Below are 18,195 nucleotides of genomic sequence, written 5' to 3'. Positions count from 1 at the left end.
CATATATTTGTTGATCTAATGTATATCTTCTTTTGAGAAATGTCTATTTAGCTCCTTAGCCCATTTATTGATTTTTTTTTTTTCTGGTGTTAAGTTTTTTGAGTTCTTTATATATCCTGGAGATTAATGCTCTGACTTATGTGTAACAAAAATTTGCTCCCAAAATGTAGGCTCTCTCTTCACCTCATTGATTGTTTCTTTTGCTAAGAAGAAGCTTTTTAGTTTGAGTCCCTCCCATTTATTAATTAAATCCCAACATCATTCCTTATAGAAATGGAAAAAGCAATCATGAAATTCATTTGGAAAAATAAGAGACCCAGAATAGTCAAAGCAATCCTTAGCAAGAAGAGTGAAGCCAGAGACATCACAATACCGGATCTTAAACTATACTACAAAGCTATAGTAATAAAAAAGGCATGGTATTGGCACCAAAATAGACATGTAGAGCAATGGTACAGAATAGAAGATACAGAGACAAACACACATAAATACAGTTATCTTATATTAGACAAAAGTGCCAAAAACATACATTGGAGAACAGATAGGCTTTTCAACAAATGGTGCTGGGAGAACTGGAAATCCATATACAAAAAAATGAAAATAAACCCCTATCTCTCACCATGCACAAAACTCAACTCAAAATGGATCAAGGACTTAGGAATTAGTCCAGAAAGCCTGCACCTAATGGAGCAAAAAGTAGGCCCAAATCTATATCACATCAGATTACGCCCCTACTTCCTTAACAAGATTCCTAAAGCACAAGAAATAAAATCAAGAATTAATAAATGGGATGGTATCAAATTAAAAAGCTTCTTCTCAGCAAAAGAAAGAAACAATGAGATAAAATGAGAATCTATATTTGGGAGCAAATTTTTGCCACACACACGTCAGATAGAGCATTAATCTCTAGGATACATAAAGAACTCAAAAAACTTAACACCAAAAAACACAAACAACCCAATCAATAAATGGGCTAAGGAGCTGAATAGGCCTTTTTTTTTTTTTTTTTTTAATGAGAACAGTCCCTGAAGTTTTTGAGCAAAGAAACAATGTTATCAGAGACATACTTTAGGAAATTATTTTGAAAGCAGGATTTCCTATATACTTAAAAAACCAGAAGCTAGGCTTTATAGGAAACAGTCTTGAGGAGATGAGATCCACAACCAGGTGGCTAAATGACTGAAAAGAAGTAGATAAACATAAGCAGTGCTCAAGAGATAAAATTGCTAAAACTTGGTGATATGAGTTGAAGTTTTGTAGAGAGTTGATTCAGCCAACATTTTTGAACATTGCTATATTAGTAGAAGCTTGTTGAACACTTTCATATATGTTTCAAGAGACTAATAAATTGGAAATTACGGATATTGTTAATAGATAGTTTTAGGTTTAGGGGGCGGTACCAGGGATTGAACTCAAGGGAACGAACCACTGAGCCACATCCCCAGCTCTATTTTGTATTTTATTTAGAGACCAGGTCTCACTGAGTTGCTTAGCACCTCACTGTTGCTGAGGCTGGCTTTGAACTCTCAAACCTCCTGCCTCAGCCTTCAGAGCTGCTGGGATTACATTTGCCATCACACGCAGCGGGTTAGAATATTTTTATTTGAACTTACATGTGCATACATCTTTTAAAATTTTAATGTAGTAATCATATAGTAGACTCTTCGCTAGTGATTTTGTTTTCATAGTAATAACATCATAAATATACCATAGATCTGAAAATAAATATAATATATACTTTAGGGCATTTGTGTTAAAGTGAAATGGACACTGTAATGAGCACAGAGTGAAAATCCAGTTCTATATTATGGTCCTATAATGCTTACTGTATTTGACTTCTTGATATGTAGGAATAGTTCAGCTATTCTTAAATAGAAATATCTTTTAAACAACATAGTACAGTGAAAAGAGCACTGGACTGAAAGTTGGTAAACCTTGAGTGACCTTACAGCTGACAGTGGGTGGCCTTGGGCAAGTCATTTATCTCTCTGTTCTTTGTTACCTTCATCCAACCAAACAAAAGGAGAAACTAAGATATTGTATCTCCAGCATAAGAAGTTCATCAAAAGTAAATGCATCAAAATAACCTTAAGAGAACTCAGCATTACTATATAATATATTTTCTTAGAGAGTATGAGAATCCAGACATAGAAATAATTCAGTCACATGACTTTTCCCTGTCAACTTTGGAAAAAGGGTTGATTTTAATTTGATGCATGAAATTTGGGGTAATAGGATGGGTAGAATTCATGAAACAAACAACAAATATTGACAATCTCCACAGAGAAGTACTGACTTTAGAAGAGGAGGTATAATGAAGGATTTATGCAGAGGGAACCATTAGACACATCTGGGGTGATGAGATAAAGATACTCAACCTCCTACCTAACAAAGTAGATCTGGAGCCAGGAGAAAAGCATGGACTACTGTACAAGTTTTAGAACCCCTCAATACTAGGTTATTTTTTAACCCTTTGAGAGTTTGACACAGGGAGATATTGCAGAGGAACACAAGCGCCCGAGTCAGAACCTTGGAAAGTACTAACATTTGACAGGTCAAGTGGAAGGGGAACACAATATCTGGGAGAAATTAAAAAGGAATCATAGAAATGGGAAAAAATTAAATGTGAGAGATATCATTAAAGTCAGGGGAAAGAGTGCTTCTGGGATGTTCATGTACCATGGAGAAAGCAAGTAACATGAGGACTAAAAGTCAGTTGTTTGTTAGACATGGTACACATCATTAGTAACAGAGTTAGATGACTGTATTGATATAACTTTGGAGAACAGTATCTGAATAAGCAATGACCTCTAACTGCAGGTTTATTCTTACATTGTAAAAATTCATTAGAGTTGGTGTTTATTGGGCTGAATTCTCTCAGAAAGAGAACAGTAGCATTCTGAATATCTTACTTTTCTCTTTAGCCTTCAGTTGCTTGCATGAAGTAGACAGCTAACATCATAGCAACTGACAGCTCTGTAGTTTCTGAGAGTGTTCACTATTAAATAATTTTTATATAAATGAGCCCTTAATTAACTTTAGACAAGACTAGTCTCTGGGTAGCTAGGTCTTTATAGGCCTGACATGGGCCTGCACTCAGCTACTCCCAGCTTACTACTAACAGTATGTGAAAAAAATGCTAATTTCCAGTCCTTTAGAAAAAGAATTATATAAAATGGCAATTGCAAATTTAAATTAGTATAGCTCTTTAAACAGTTTTAAGGCAAATTTATACTTATATGGGCTGTATAATGAATAAGCTTTCACACTTTCTATTATTTCACAGAAGAGAACAGATTAAAAAAAAAGAGAGAGAACAAAATTATATATTAAGCATCAAATGTTTATAATTATATATGAGTTATTAAATCTATTCAATAAAAACCATTACTGAGGAAATTGCAAAAAAATCATGCTAGTCATTCTTGCCCAATAGTATGAAACTCTCATACTTTATTTCCCATCTTAATTATGTTTTGCCCCAAATAAACATTAAAATTCTTGTTCCTTGGGCATGTATTAAGATAATCTGTAAGCGAAATAAATGACTGCCTGTTAACTGCCCATTTGAAGATACAACAGTTAGTTGACTGTATGTATGAAACTTACAGAATAAATGCCTCTAAATATAAGATTTTGAAAGGTTAAAAAAATGTTCCTACTATCATTGGTAGTTTCAAAACTTCATGGAAGAGGGCCAAGTGCTTGCATTGCCTAGCAAAATAATGGGAGTATGTATTCATTCTTTGTAATATCTTGGCATAAAGTATGGAGGACATTTAGCAAGGACTTTTTAGCTTATTGATTTTAAAGAATAAATTGAGGAATACCAACAACCCCCCCAAAACAACAAAAACAAAAAGGTTTTAATTTGGTTGAATATGACTTAAGAGCCAGTAACTTAATAACTACTAAAACCAAATAAGATTACTTGAAATTGCTGAAAACAAATTGGCCAAGAGAAAATCTGTCCCAAATATTACATTTACCTTATGACATGCATTCATAAATTAAATCCCTCACCTTCTCTGTGGTGTTGTTGATGTAGATAGTAAACATAAGATATGGTTAATGGTGCTTCAGGAGTAGATAATGTGTTGCTAAGTAAATCTGTATTTTCATTTTGTTTTCTAGTACCATAACAGCTTGGGGGAAAGACCATGAAAAAGATGCTTTTGAACATATAGTAACACAGTTTTCATCAGTGCCTGTATCTGTGGTCAGCGATAGCTATGACATTTATAATGCGTGTGAAAAAATATGGGGTGAAGATCTAAGACATTTAATAGTATCAAGAAGTACAGAGGCACCACTAATAATCAGACCTGATTCTGGAAATCCTCTTGACACTGTATTAAAGGTAAATTTTAATATGTAACTTGGTCATTAAAATGCCTGTAGACCAACTGCATCAACACTACTTTTAATTTATACACACATCATTTCAGAGCTTTATGGATCAGTCTCTTTTTTTTTTTTTTTTTTTTTAAGAATTACAGCCCAGAGAGAGTAATAGATTTGCCCAAGGTCACACAATAATAACAGAGAAAGGATACCAAGAGTTATGGGTTACTTTTATACTATCAAGTAGTTACTGCTGAATTGATCATTTCTTTCCTGTGTACCTTCAAATTCAGTTAATGGCATTACCATTGTAATCCTGTGTTTTGGGCACCAAGTGTATGGTTTCTTTGTTTTATCACAAATCATTGTTTTACCTTTGAAGTTGTTGTGAGAAATATGTGCAGGGTGATGTGGAATAAATATGATTTAAAATTACTTTTCCAGTAGTAATTCTTTTGCAATACTGCTGATAATGTAGCGATATTGCTTTTTTTTTTTTTCTTCCAGTGTTTAGGACTTGATTGCTTTCAAAAAGCACTAATAAGAGCAGGATTAATAAATGCCTCCTACTAGAAAAATATTGTAGGAGATAGGTGCCTTACATTAAGATGTGTCATTTAATCTCATCAAAAGTCCTATAATAAACATTATTTTCTCTGTTATAAAAGAAGAAACAGAGGCTTAGAGTTAAAGTGACTTGCTCAAGGTCACACAACATGAAAAATAAGGAGCAAGGATCCACCACTATAGGTCTTTTGACTGCAGCTTTCCTACTTTTCCACTTTCTCAGCTAATGAACATATGATAAATTACCCCTTGTGAAAAGGGGACTTAGCTACAAGGAGGCCTTTTTCTATTAAATGATAAGCCACTCTGAAAGTCTTGTCTTAGCCTGAAATATTTGGTTTTAGCAAGCCAAATGGGGCTTGACCTTTTTATTACATAGTAAAAATGTACACAACTAGTTGTAAGAACAGATTGAGCTGGGCGAGGTGATGTGTGCCTCTAATCCCAGCAGCTCAGGAGACTGAGGCAGGAGGATCACGAGTTCAAATCCAGAAAGCAAGGCACTAAGCAACTCAGTGAGACACTGTTTCTAAATAAAATATAAAATAGGGCTGAGGATGTGGCTCAGTGATCGAGTACCCCTGAGTTCGATCCCCGGGACACACACACACACACACACACACACACACACACGTTATCTATTTGGAATTTTCTCATTATCAGGATATTTAAATCAGTTCATTTAAGAAAAAGAAGGGATGGGAGGGGCTGCCTTGTATGTATTTTCTATCTCTGACCAAGTTTTCCAAGAAATTTTAATCTGTTTTTAAGTATTTCAACTGCTACAAAACTTTGAATAGTTAATGAATGAGTAGGATGGTTTGCCTATATTATGTGATTTGGCTTTAATAGAGGAAAGGAGAACCTGAGAGAAACTATGCATTTATATGCTTCATTTCCAACTTTGTCTATCACAATTTCTTTGAATTTTGTAATTCAAATGGATTTATATTTGAGTTACATCAAACAAAATTAAGCCAAACAAAACTTGGACACAAGCAGAATAAAATATAATATATATGTCTCTACTCTCATTGGTATATGATTTCAAAAATTCACAGAAAAGAGCCAAGTGCTTGCATTGCCTAGCCAAATAATGGGAGTACGTATGCTTTCTTTCTAACATCTTAGCATAGTATGGAGGACAAGGGCTGAATCAAATGTATAATCATGAGTTTGTTGAATCATGCTTTACATACTTCTTTAAAATATTTGTTTTAATCTAATAATGAGGATTTTCTTCCTTGAATCTTTGTAATTTGAAAAGATATAAAGGAAAAAACTGTTTTAAGTACTTTATGATGGAAATAACATACCTCTTTCTAATATGATTAAAAGAAATTGGGATCAAATTTTATAAACTTTTTAAGAAGTTGAATTAATTTTTATATTCTCAAGATTGTCTAACAAAGTAAAATCATGTTAACTTTGAAAAGTTTTTATACTTTTTTTCAGTTTCAGTTATTTTTGTTGCATGTGTTTTTTCATACAGGTTTTGGATATTTTAGGTAAGAAGTTTCCTGTTACTGAGAACTCAAAGGGCTACAAGTTGCTGCCACCTTATCTTAGAGTTATTCAAGGGGATGGAGTAGATATTAACACCTTACAAGAGGTAGGTGTTCCAATAAGGAAATCCTTATAATTAAACTTTGTATTTGTTTGATAAACATGTTAATTTAAATATAATTGTAAGTCTTATGTAAGTGTTTATGGTGGTATATGTCTTTTCTGTGCATTTCCTAAAGTTTAGGAGTTAATAGTAGCTTAAAATATAGAAATACCAGTCAAAGCATATGTGCTCTTCTAGTCCTCATTGGCCACCCTGGATAGTGATTCTAAAGACTTTATCACTGTCGGTCCAGGAATATTCCTTGTAATATAAAACAAAAGTTTTTGATTGTTTTCATAAAGTCTGGTTTTCATAGAAGGGAGCTGCTCCTTCCTTAACAATATAAAACTTAAATGATATTAATAGGTGCTTTTTTTCAGAAATTATGAAATGGTTTGTCATCTCTTCTAAATTAAGGATTGATTGTCATCACTGTTATTATTAAATGCAATCAACTATTGTGTTACTTTTGCCTCTTCATTTCATTAAATAAGCTTAGGAGCTATAATTTAAACTAATACCCTAGTACTCCATAAAAATTAAGGCTCTCACTAAGAACATAATGTGGACTGTATACTACCATAAATCTGACATTTTGATGTCTTCCAGTCTTGGGTGGTATACGATGTGTAGCATAAGTTATTGGAGGATTTTTCTGTTTAAAAGAGTTTGGTGTGGGTAGAATAGGGTCAGAATGTGAATTATAAAGTTTTCCAAAGATTAATTTGAAAAATGAGAGCTGTGATGTATAACAAACTGTATTTCTGTGGAGGTGTGTATTAAGAGTTCCAAAGTGAGGAGTCTAATTGATCTTCCTCTCAATAACAGAAATGAAGTTTCTTTCACCACCTCTCCCAAAATTGCTCAAAAAAGGTGGGAACTCCCTCAGCTTTCCTAAGACATTGAGTGTTAAGACATTAGAAGTTTTTAAATTAGATAATAAGATAACAAATAACCCAATCAACAAATGGGCCAAGGACCTGAACAGACACTTCTCAGAGGAGGATATATAATCAATCAACAAGTACATGAAAAAATGCTCACCATCTCTAGCAGTCAGAGAAATGCAAATCAAAACCACCCTAAGATACCATCTCACTCCAGTAAGATTGGCAGCCACTATGAAGTCAAACAACAACAAGTGCTGGCGAGGATGTGGAGAAAAGGGTACACTTGTACATTGCTGGTGGGACTGCAAATTGGTGCGGCCAATTTGGAAAGCAGTTTGGAGATTCCTGGGAAAGATGGGAATGGAACCACCATTTGACCCTGCTATTGCCCTTCTTGGACTATTCCCTGAAGACCTTAAAAGAGCATGCTACAGGGATACTGCCACATCGATGTTCATAGCAGCACAATTCACAATTGCTAGACTGTGGAACCAACCCAGATGCCCCTCAATAGATGAATGGATAAAAAAAAATGTGGCATCTATACACAATGGAGTACTATGCAGCAATAAAAAATGACAAAATCATAGAATTTGCAGGGAAATGGATGGCACTAGAGCAGATTATGCTTAGTGAAGCTAGCCATTCCCTAAAAAACAAATACCAAATGTCTTCTTTGATATAATGAGAGCAAATATGAACAGAGCAGGGAGGAAGAGTAGGAAGAAAAGAGTAACATTAATCAGTGACATGAGATGGGAGGGAAAGGGAGAGAAGAGGAAAATTGCATGGAAATGAAGGGAGACCCTCATAGCTATACAAAATTACATATAAGAGGTTGTGAGGGGAATGGGAAAATAAACAAGGAGAGAAATGAATTACAGTAGATGGGGTAGGGAGAGAAGAAGGGAGGGGAGGGGAGGGGGGATAGTAGGGGATAGGAAAGGTAGCAGAATACAACAATTACTAATAGGGCATTATGTAAAATTGTGGATGTGTAACCGACGTGATTCTGCAATCTGTATTTGGGGTAAAATTGGGGGTTCATAACCCACTTCAATCTAATGTATGAAGTATGATATGTCAAGAGCTTTGTAATGTTGTGAACAACCAATAAAAAAAAAAAAATAACAGTTAAAAACAGTACCAAAAAAAAAAAAAAAAGAAGTTTTTATGTGAAAAGATGGAGGGAGATGTGCAAGAGAGTCTGCAGTGGAAAACTTTAAATATAGAGATCCCCACCAGCACATTTAATTGCTGTTGTCCCCTTCCTTCCTTTGAACTGACAGGTACTTGTCCCAGTGGCGGTTAAGTACTATTAATCATACCTGCCTTGGAGACACCCTAGCAAGTACCTTCACACATGCTTCTGCCCCTTCCAGTGAAGGAACATGGGCAATGTTCTGTAGCCCATTTCAAAAATCTGTTAGCTAGGGGCTCTTCCCATTGCCTATGCCTCCCCCTCATCCTTCTGATAGTCATCCGTTTAAGCTGGGTTTTGTAATCAGGATACCTTGAACTTCCCTCTGAAAATCAAAGCTTTTTGGCTTTCCCATTTCTTTTCCCCCCTTGTTTTTTAAACAAATTAGAGAATCAGCTTAAAAACTTTATTTTTTAACTAGATGAACAAGAATACTGAGATACTCTGACATTGTTGAAACCTTAAACAGAACAGTTAGAATTGAGTAGATTTGTGTCAATACAAAAGTATTCATGGGATATAAGAAAAATAAAGAAACTTGGCTTGTGGCGTAACCTAAAAAATAATACTTGATTTCTTCATATTGGAGGTGTTTCCTGTTTTTTAGAAGCAGGAATTCATCTAGCAGTTTTACTTTGTACATATGCTGAATTAGATACCTGAATTTTGACAAATGAAAAATCTGCTTTATTTGAAACAACTCCTTTCTCTTCTTGACCATCTGCCTCACTCTGAGACTTTGCTATTTACTCTTGTGTCATCCAGCCCCCTGTGTTCCACTATGTGCCAAAATGAATCTGCTTATTTAGGAAAAGAGGCAAAATCTCTTTTGTATTGGCCAGAATACTAAGTACTCATCTTCTCTGTTGGTTTCAGTTAGGGATTCATTCTCGACTTGGTGTCATTGAATCTCTCCATTGGAGTGGTTCACTAATGATATTAAAATAGTATTGAATTCTGAGTTGCCAAGAGGAATATTTTTCTGAAGTTAACATATTTTAAACATTTTCCTTCCCAGGCTCATGATATCTTATTATTTTATGCATAGGTCAACATTTTTTTCTTTGTTCCCCATTAGCTATCCTATTATTCTTCTTTTGGAACTCTTTTCTCTACATTCATTGTAATTTCCAAGCCTTACAATTTTGGTTCAGAGACTTAATAGAAAACATTGATTTTATGTAAACTTATGAACAAATTATTTTTTAATTATATAAAAATATATATATAATATATTTCAAACATACACATAAAATATTGCAAAAGCACTTGCACATTGTAACTCATGATTCAGCTGCATGGTCATGATGAGAAAAAAATAATTAAATCCTAATAGCATAATGACTTTAGTTAAGTTAGATACCTTGTATATGAAATAAGAAAATATATTCAACAAAAGATTAGTATCTTAAGAGTGGTATCTTGTCAATTCATTTCTAATCAGGTTTCCTGTTTGTGTAAATCTGTTCAAATAGTAATTTTTCCCCAGTTATAATTTCACATTAACAGAAAAATTAACTTTAGCACCAAATCATTTAATTTTTATAACTTTTGGTGAAGAAACTTGACCTGAAATGTAGTGATATTAGATGATACTATTTTTTGTCATTTCCTCATCATTGTGCTTCTGGAACACATGTAAAATCAGGGGACAGATCTGAAACTATTTTTTCTCCATATTTTACTATAACCATTTTACCCTTTATCTGCCTGTTTCCTTTTCTTTTCCTCCCTCTTTCTGCTCTACTGTTTGCATTTCTCCCATACTAAAATTCTCTTTGTTCATAGCCATCTCAGTGAAAAATAAATATGAATTCAGGGGCTTAAGTACTTTTTTGGGTTTTATACAATAATAAAGACAAGGAGATTGGATTTGTGCACAGCCTAAAGAATCACTTTAAATTGTGTATATTTCCATCTTGATTCTTCTAATTGAAAATTATATTCTTCTAGTACATAAAAAGAGGAGAATTTAGATGGGTTGGAATTTTTAAATGAAGTTTTATTTCTTAATGTGGGTTTGTTAAAGGTGTGCTTGGGTTATTTTTGGTCTTTGCAAAGTCAAAAACAAACAGTCAATTTCAGACTTGATAATTCAGGGGAATGTGGTAGATTTGTTTTAATAATCCACATAAAACTATTAAACTGGCTTCTGGCTTTCTGATCACTTTTGAAAGTTCTTTTTAAATAAAACAGAACTAACCCTTCCATTTACTACAACTTTGGCTATTTTCATGAGATTAAAGGAATGGTTACTAAATTTCATTTGCTGACTTCTATTATAAAAGTGATGGGATGTGTTAAAGAGGGCAGAAGCTATGTAAATAAACCCTATTCAGAAGAGATGATATTAACAAGAAACAAATTTTTAATGCAATTTTAAATTTATTTGTCCCTTAAAAGAACTGTTTTAACCACCAGAACTGAATGTCGTGCAGGTCTGTCTAGCTAACTAGATAATCATTCTCCCCAAAATGATCCAATAATGTATCTTAATACCTATAGCATCAGTTCATAATTTTGTTTATGACACTGGAGCTCCAGCCAGGGTGATTTATTCTGTTGATATCACAACTGTTTGTGTAGGAGAGTACTCTTTTACCACCAGTAGCTATTGATTTAACGTATGACATTCAGTAACACAATGTGTTGTGATGATTAGAGTCATTCCCAGAGTTCAGTAATTAGAGACAAATGTTTGGTACCAGGGCTTTTGTGGCTGGCATCTAGGCAAATAACTTGAGGTGGGTGAGAGATGATCATTTGGTTAACTGAAGATATTTATAGCCAGTTTTCTCACCCCCACAATGACAGCAACAACACAGATTCACAAACTGTAAATGAAATCATCCATTCCCCCCCCCCCACCCCCGTCAGCTCATATTCATCTCAGGCAGCCTTTGCGGGAGGGGGGTGGGCAGGTCTTTAAAGAGGATGTGGAAAATAACTATCTAGACCTTATTCTTACCTAATTGTTGACTTTCAAAACTGTTCTAGGATGCTTCATTCATTAACATTGTTCTTTGGAAATAATCTCTTCTAAATTGCTTAGGTTTTTATTTGTTTGTTTTTAACCTTATAGATCGTAGAAGGCATGAAACAAAAAAAGTGGAGTATTGAAAATGTTTCCTTTGGTTCTGGTGGAGCTTTGCTACAGAAGTTAACAAGAGATCTCTTGAATTGTTCCTTCAAGTGTAGCTATGTTGTAACTAATGGCCTTGGGGTATGTTCTTCAACTTTTATTCCTTTGTTATCACCTTTTTAATGTAGCTAGGCAGAGAACAGTTTTTGAATGGAATAGTCCAAAAGGATATATGTTCCTGAACTTTTAATATATTGTCAGGTACTAACATTAGGTAATAACATGACAAAGGAGAACAAAAGAGACTTGGAAAAAGAAGGAACAATAACATGTAAGATTGTTTAAGAGAAAATGCAGATCAGTCATTTCTCTCTGCTTTACTATATACTTTTGGATCAAGAATTTGACTGTATTTGGGAATGTCAGCACCCTTTTAGGAGATTCTGGTTTTGATATAATCATGTTTGGTAGCCAACAACTGAACAATCATCTCCCTAGTATTCCATAGCTTCTTGAGGGCTGGGGAGTCTGTGGAGCAATGGGTTGGGGAAGCTAAAAACTCTGAAGAAGACCTGAGTTGGTTCCCTGTGTACTCCTTTCCATCAGGGTTTTTGGGGTTGGCTTATCTGTTGCTTCTCATTCTACTGCCATTGCTGTTTATATCTATTATATTTTGCCTCCTGTCTTTCTCATCACAAAACAAACACTCTGTTCTAATATTTTTGTTTTTACCATTAACCAGGTAACGCAAAAAGCAACAAGGGGAAGGTTATAAAGTAGGAAAGCCTTTACCTTGGTAACATCCTAGATCATTCTCCAAAGAACTTACAAATAGAGTACATAAATATGTGTGTGTGTGTGTGTGTGTGTGTGTGTGTGTGTGTGTTTGGGGTGGAGGTGACATGGTTGAATATTTTTCAATAGCATGTGTATGCTATATTTAGCATCAGTTTAAAAATGATTTGTAATATAAGGGTCACATGTTAAGAATTCTCAAAGATATATTAACTGATATTCTTTCTAGTGGTAAGAAAGGATATATTAGATTTGAACTCTTTTCATACCTTTTTTCCTAACAGATGACTATCCATCAGAACACACTAACAAGCACTGTCTTAAGTGAAAGTTTGATAGACATTTCTGATTAGTCTTCGTTTTCTTAATGTGTACTGCAGATTAATGTCTTCAAGGACCCAGTTGCTGATCCCAACAAAAGGTCCAAAAAGGGCCGATTATCTTTACATAGGACACCAGCAGGGAATTTTGTTACACTTGAGGAAGGAAAAGGAGATCTTGAGGAATATGGTCACGTATGTATCTGTACTGATTTTTTTTAACATTAGTTGATTGGCTCTCCAAATTAATAAGATTAATTTTTGTTAAATTGTTTTCACAGCAGTCTGTGACATTTAAGTAATTGAGAGTTTTTTCACGTAGTGGCCAGCATCATGGTAGTGATTGATAACCTTTAACAAGCTTGTGTTTATTTGGTCTTAATCCTACTGTCAACAGTGAATCATTTCTGAATAATACTTAAAAGGATGCTATTCTTAGACTTGTCAAAGCTATTTGCATTATAGTGATGTGTTGGTAATTTTAATAGATAATGGAGGGGCTATTCAAATTTTAAAATGTTTTTTAAAGTAATTTTTGTTTTTTAAACTTAATAGTATCCAGCTCAGATGATTTTCTTTAGTCTGACTAGACTCACATAGCAACTGTAGGAGCTGAAAAAGGCAAGCTGTGTTACCTTAGTAGGGTAAAATGTGAAAGCAGTAAGTTGATTCAGACTACATAGCTAATAAATGGTGACTCCTTAAACCAAGTTTTCTGACTCCCGTTCACCAAATGGGAAAATTTTATAATGTGCTAAAGTAGTCTACATGATCTGATCTGATGGCTTTTAGCATACAAAAGTACATTTATATTTGTGTACTGCAAAGTTATAAATGTTCTGGGTTTTAAGCCACTAGATTTTTTAAAACCTCATTTTTAGAAGGAAACTACTTGTGAATATTCATATTCTCAGAATAGTTGATACTAAATATAAATGCACAACTGCTATGATTCTTTATATTGTGTCAAATTTGCTGCTTATCACATGATACTTTTATTATGTTTTTATAGGTTTTAAGCCAGAACTATGAAATAACTTTAAGGAAAAAAAATACAGATTTGTATATCAAACTTAGAATTCGATTCCTTTATATATAGCCTATAGTCAATACTTTGGGTTTTATAGCTACCAAGATTTTGCTTAATTAGTCTATCCAGATGAACTAGTCACTTGTAACTTAGACTAAGTAAAACCATGAGTGTGTGAATGATGCACTAGAACATCTGAAGTTTTTATCTATTTATAATCATCCATGCATTTTTAATGAATAGGAATCAGCATTCCCTGATAGGTTCTATTTAAATGTATGACAGAAAATGCTATAGCTAGAGCAGTATAATTTGAAAGTTACTATATAATATCTTGTACCTTCAGGCTAGATGGGAAAATTCAGATTAGAGAGAGAGAACTCCTTAGGCAGGAATGGCTTTATCAGACCTGAATGAATTTAGTCATCATTTTCACCAGGGTCTGTGTCCAGTGAATGCATTTGTCAGTGTCTTGAGAGTACCTAAGAGTCTTAAACTCAGTCATCTATACATGAGATAAAAATATATTATATATATACACCTGATTTTTGTTGTTTTTGCTTCGGGTTTGATTTTTATTTTTTTCAGGACAGAATTCAGTGACTAATCAATTTATTAAACTTTTGGATTGCTAGTTTTGAGTCTGTTGGTTGGGCAGGAACAAGAGAAGGGTGTTTGGTAGTATCAGGCTTTCCTTAGTGCACTGTCAGTAATGATTTCAGTGACAGTCATGGTTCTTCTAGGCAGCCAGACTCATGTGCCAGAAGGAAAAAAAAATTGATGAACCGGGTTTTTTTGGTTTTCCTTTTAAGAAAACTGGCTTAAGAATGTAACATCGTAGCAATCTTTAAATTGTAATTTGAACACCATCAACATCTAGATAAATTCTAGATAAATGTATCTAGATAAATTCATCACAGCATGATTCAAATATTTTACAATATGGTCTCATTAATAAAATCATTAAACTTAATTTCTGCAGGATCTTCTCCATACTGTATTCAAGAACGGGAAGGTGACAAAAAGCTATTCATTTGATGAAGTAAGAAAAAATGCACAGCTGAATATTGAACTGGAAGCAGCACCTCATTAGGCTGTTTTACGATTGGGTGTGTGCGTGTGTGTGTGCGCGTGCGCGCGCACGTGTGTGTGTGTGTGTGTGTGTGTGTACATGCGTGCATGCATGTATACACCTGTATGTATGTAATACATAATGTTTATTGTACAGATGTGTGGGGTTTCTTTGTGTTTTATGATACATTATAGCCAAATTATTTGTTGGTTTATGGACATACTGCCGCCGCCCTCCTCCTCCTCCTCCTCCTCCTCCTCCTCCTCCTCCTCCTTTTTTCTTTTTCCAGTGTTTAGGTGATCTCAAATTAGAAAATGCACATAACCATGTAAAAGATTACTGCTAAAGTAAGCTTTTTAGGGCCCTTTGCCAATAGATAGTAACTCAATCTGGTATTGATCTTTTCACAAATAACAGAACCAAGACTTTTATATATAACTAAAGATCACATAAAACAGATTTGCATAAAATTATCATGATTGCTTTATGTTTATATTTAACTTGTATTTTTGTACAAACAAGATTGTGTAAGATATATTTAAAGTTTCAGTGATTTAACAGTCTTTCCAACTTTTCATGATTTTTATGAGCACAGACTTTCAAGAAAATACTTGAAAATAAATTACATTGCCTTTTGTCCATTAATCAGCAAATAAAACATGGCCTTAACAAAGTTGTTTGTGTTATTATACAATTTGAAAATTATGTCAGGACATACCCTATAGAATTACTAACCTCACTGCCCCTTGTAGAATATGAATTAATCATTCTACATTAAAGAAAATAATGGCTTTTACTAGAATGTCTAGGCACTGTACAGATATATACCTATTCATTGTATTGTACCAGTGAAATGCCAAATTTGAAAGGCCTGTACTGCAATTTTGTATGTCAGATATTGCCTGTAGCTCTAATATGCATCTCAAGATTTTAAGGAGATAATGTTTTTAGAGAGAATTTCTGCTTCCACTATAGAATATATACATAAATGTATAATATTGACAGAAGTGGAAGTAGTGTATTTTAAAGTAATTACACTTCTGAATTTATTTTTCATATTCTATAGTTGGTATGTCTTAAATGAATCACTGGAATAGATAGTATACTTATTTTAAATTTTTTTAGTCTATTAAGGTTTTAAAAAATTAAATTGGATATTAAATTATATGGACATCATTATTAATTTTAAACTAAATCCTCAGTAACTAATACTCAAACAAGCTCTTAAATGAAGCTAAATTATCCCCAATGAAAAGCAGATGACCTGAGTGTTAGTAAATGCAGAGTTGGCTAAATTCAAAGTGTCAACATGAAAATTTTCAGAGTGATTAACTACTGGGTTCTGAGTTAGTCATTGCATCTGACTAGAGACCAGTTTCTTCGAAATGACTCTCATATATTTAAGTTTGTTCTAAGGCAGGGATTTGCTAACTCTGTCCCAGAGGCCAAATTTAGTAGACTGCTCCCTTTTTTGGAATTCCCTATCATTGGAGAGCTTTCCCACTACAACACAGAAGCTGAGTAGTTGTGATAGATACCAAATGGTTCACAAAGTTCACAAAGCCTGAAATGTTTGTAATATGGCCCTTTACACAAACTAACAAAGTTTTCTGGCCCATGTCCTAAGAGAAGGAGGGTGCCTTGCATTTTAAGAGAAATATTGATTTTCAAGGAAAAGAGGCTAAATAATTGATAATGAAGTTTTTCTCTCTTTTGTCCTTTCTGATTTAAGATTCTGATACTAGAAGACTGATGTAGAAAAGCTTGAACAACATGACATTAAGTGTGAAATTTTAAAAATTGAAAAGCCATAAATGATCTGTCTTAAATAGTTAGATGAGAAAATGTTTTATCACTAGAACAATCTAATGAAAGGTGAGTTATATTTTATTCAGTGTCTTTTGTAAGTGACAGAAAGAATATAGCTTTTTGCAGCTGATTCTAAGGGAAAACAAAAGCATCATTCACTTTAATAAAGAGTCTCCATTCTAAAATCCCATGATACAAAATAATTTTAATGACTTTTTTAAAATGTACTTAAGTAAAGACTAATAGTATTAGAGACACTACATACCTTTCTTCAGAAATGTCCTAAGGGGCTTATAGAGAATTAAAAGAAACAATTTATAATCACTAACAACTTCAGTAACCACCATAATTTTGTCCATGTTGAACATTGGAATTATGCTTCAGGCAGTATTCTTTGTTCTTTGAATTTCAGTAGCTCAAAATATCTAGAGGAGCTTTGTCTTGATACTTTCAATGAATGCTAAAAGCTGTCTGTACGTAACCATAAAGCAGGAGGTGGAATGATTAATTCTCTTCTATCTGAGCCACTTGAAATCAATTGGTTCTGAATTTCTGTCACTGAGCACTTAATATTTGGCCATGCCCATTCTGAGTACCTAATGGTTAACATGAATGTCAAATAGAACTGTGCTTGGTGTCACCCTTAAATCAGCCTCTTTCTTACAAAAGCAAATTACATACCTGGGCTTAAGTCATTAGCTGACATTAATGATATTAACAAATCCCCCTCAATTTCATAATTTTAATTAGAAGGTAGAAATTCTGTGTTAAGACTCTTTAATTTATTTGTACCCTATACTTAAAATGGTTTTTATGATTGTCCCTTATTTCCTTTCTTGAAATAAATTGTTATGAAAATTTTTTATAATGAAATCCATCTTGGAAAACTAGAAAGAGAAAACTAGCAAAGTATTTATTGTTCTGTTTACCATAATTTAGAACTCACACTTAAACAAGTATTTTGTAGTTTTACATTCCTTTTTAATCCATTCAGAGGAGAATGTCAAATTTTCTCCCAAGTTGTATGTTAAATCAATTCTAATATGTATTCAACATCAAAGATAAACATGTAATAACATGGAAATAAAGTTTAGCTCTATTAGTGAAATGTTAAATTTGTGTGCTTCAAGTAATGCCATTTACAGACCTTTTTTAGCTTTTCCCCAGTTCAAGAAAAAGGAGGAAGTATCAAGGGTGATTGCTGTTTTCTGCCTTATGCAGGTGTAGGGATAGCGGTGCCTTTTACTAGGAGAACACACTGGGGGAGGATACCACATTTAAGAGACAAGAGCACAATTCCTCTATTAAGGTCTGGGATACCTGGAAAACATTTTAAGTCTAGATAGTAAGTAGGTGATTGGAGATAAAGGATTGGGGCCTGAAAGATCTTGAGGTATGTCTTTGCATAGGTGCTCATTAGAAGCACAGTAAAGGAGACTTCCTGGGGAGAGTGTAGAGCAGGAGTTGCCAGACCAC

At 33.9% G+C, this 18,195-nt stretch overlaps 1 protein-coding gene across 2 annotated transcripts in view; it reads left to right on the top strand.

Annotated features, from left to right (window-relative positions):
* Positions 1-15,584, top strand: part of NAMPT (nicotinamide phosphoribosyltransferase) — a 36,434-nt gene extending 20,850 nt beyond the window's left edge. Inside the window, exons 7-11 of one of the 2 annotated variants that reach the window (XM_081288015.1) lie at positions 4,135-4,360; positions 6,404-6,523; positions 11,694-11,834; positions 12,869-13,003; positions 14,821-15,584. In XM_081288015.1, the coding sequence (XP_081144141.1) occupies positions 4,135-4,360; positions 6,404-6,523; positions 11,694-11,834; positions 12,869-13,003; positions 14,821-14,931 (733 nt within the window). In that variant the 3' untranslated portion in view covers positions 14,932-15,584. The remainder of the gene's footprint in view (positions 1-4,134; positions 4,361-6,403; positions 6,524-11,693; positions 11,835-12,868; positions 13,004-14,820) is intronic. The other variant, XM_081288016.1, reaches the window with a different exon arrangement.
* The last annotated feature ends 2,611 nt before the right edge of the window (positions 15,585-18,195 follow it).

Source organism: Spermophilus citellus (genome assembly GCF_964194105.1).
Source record: "Spermophilus citellus genome assembly, chromosome: 3".
NCBI lineage: Eukaryota > Metazoa > Chordata > Mammalia > Rodentia > Sciuridae > Spermophilus > Spermophilus citellus.
This window is presented reverse-complemented; position numbering and strand designations above follow the sequence as displayed.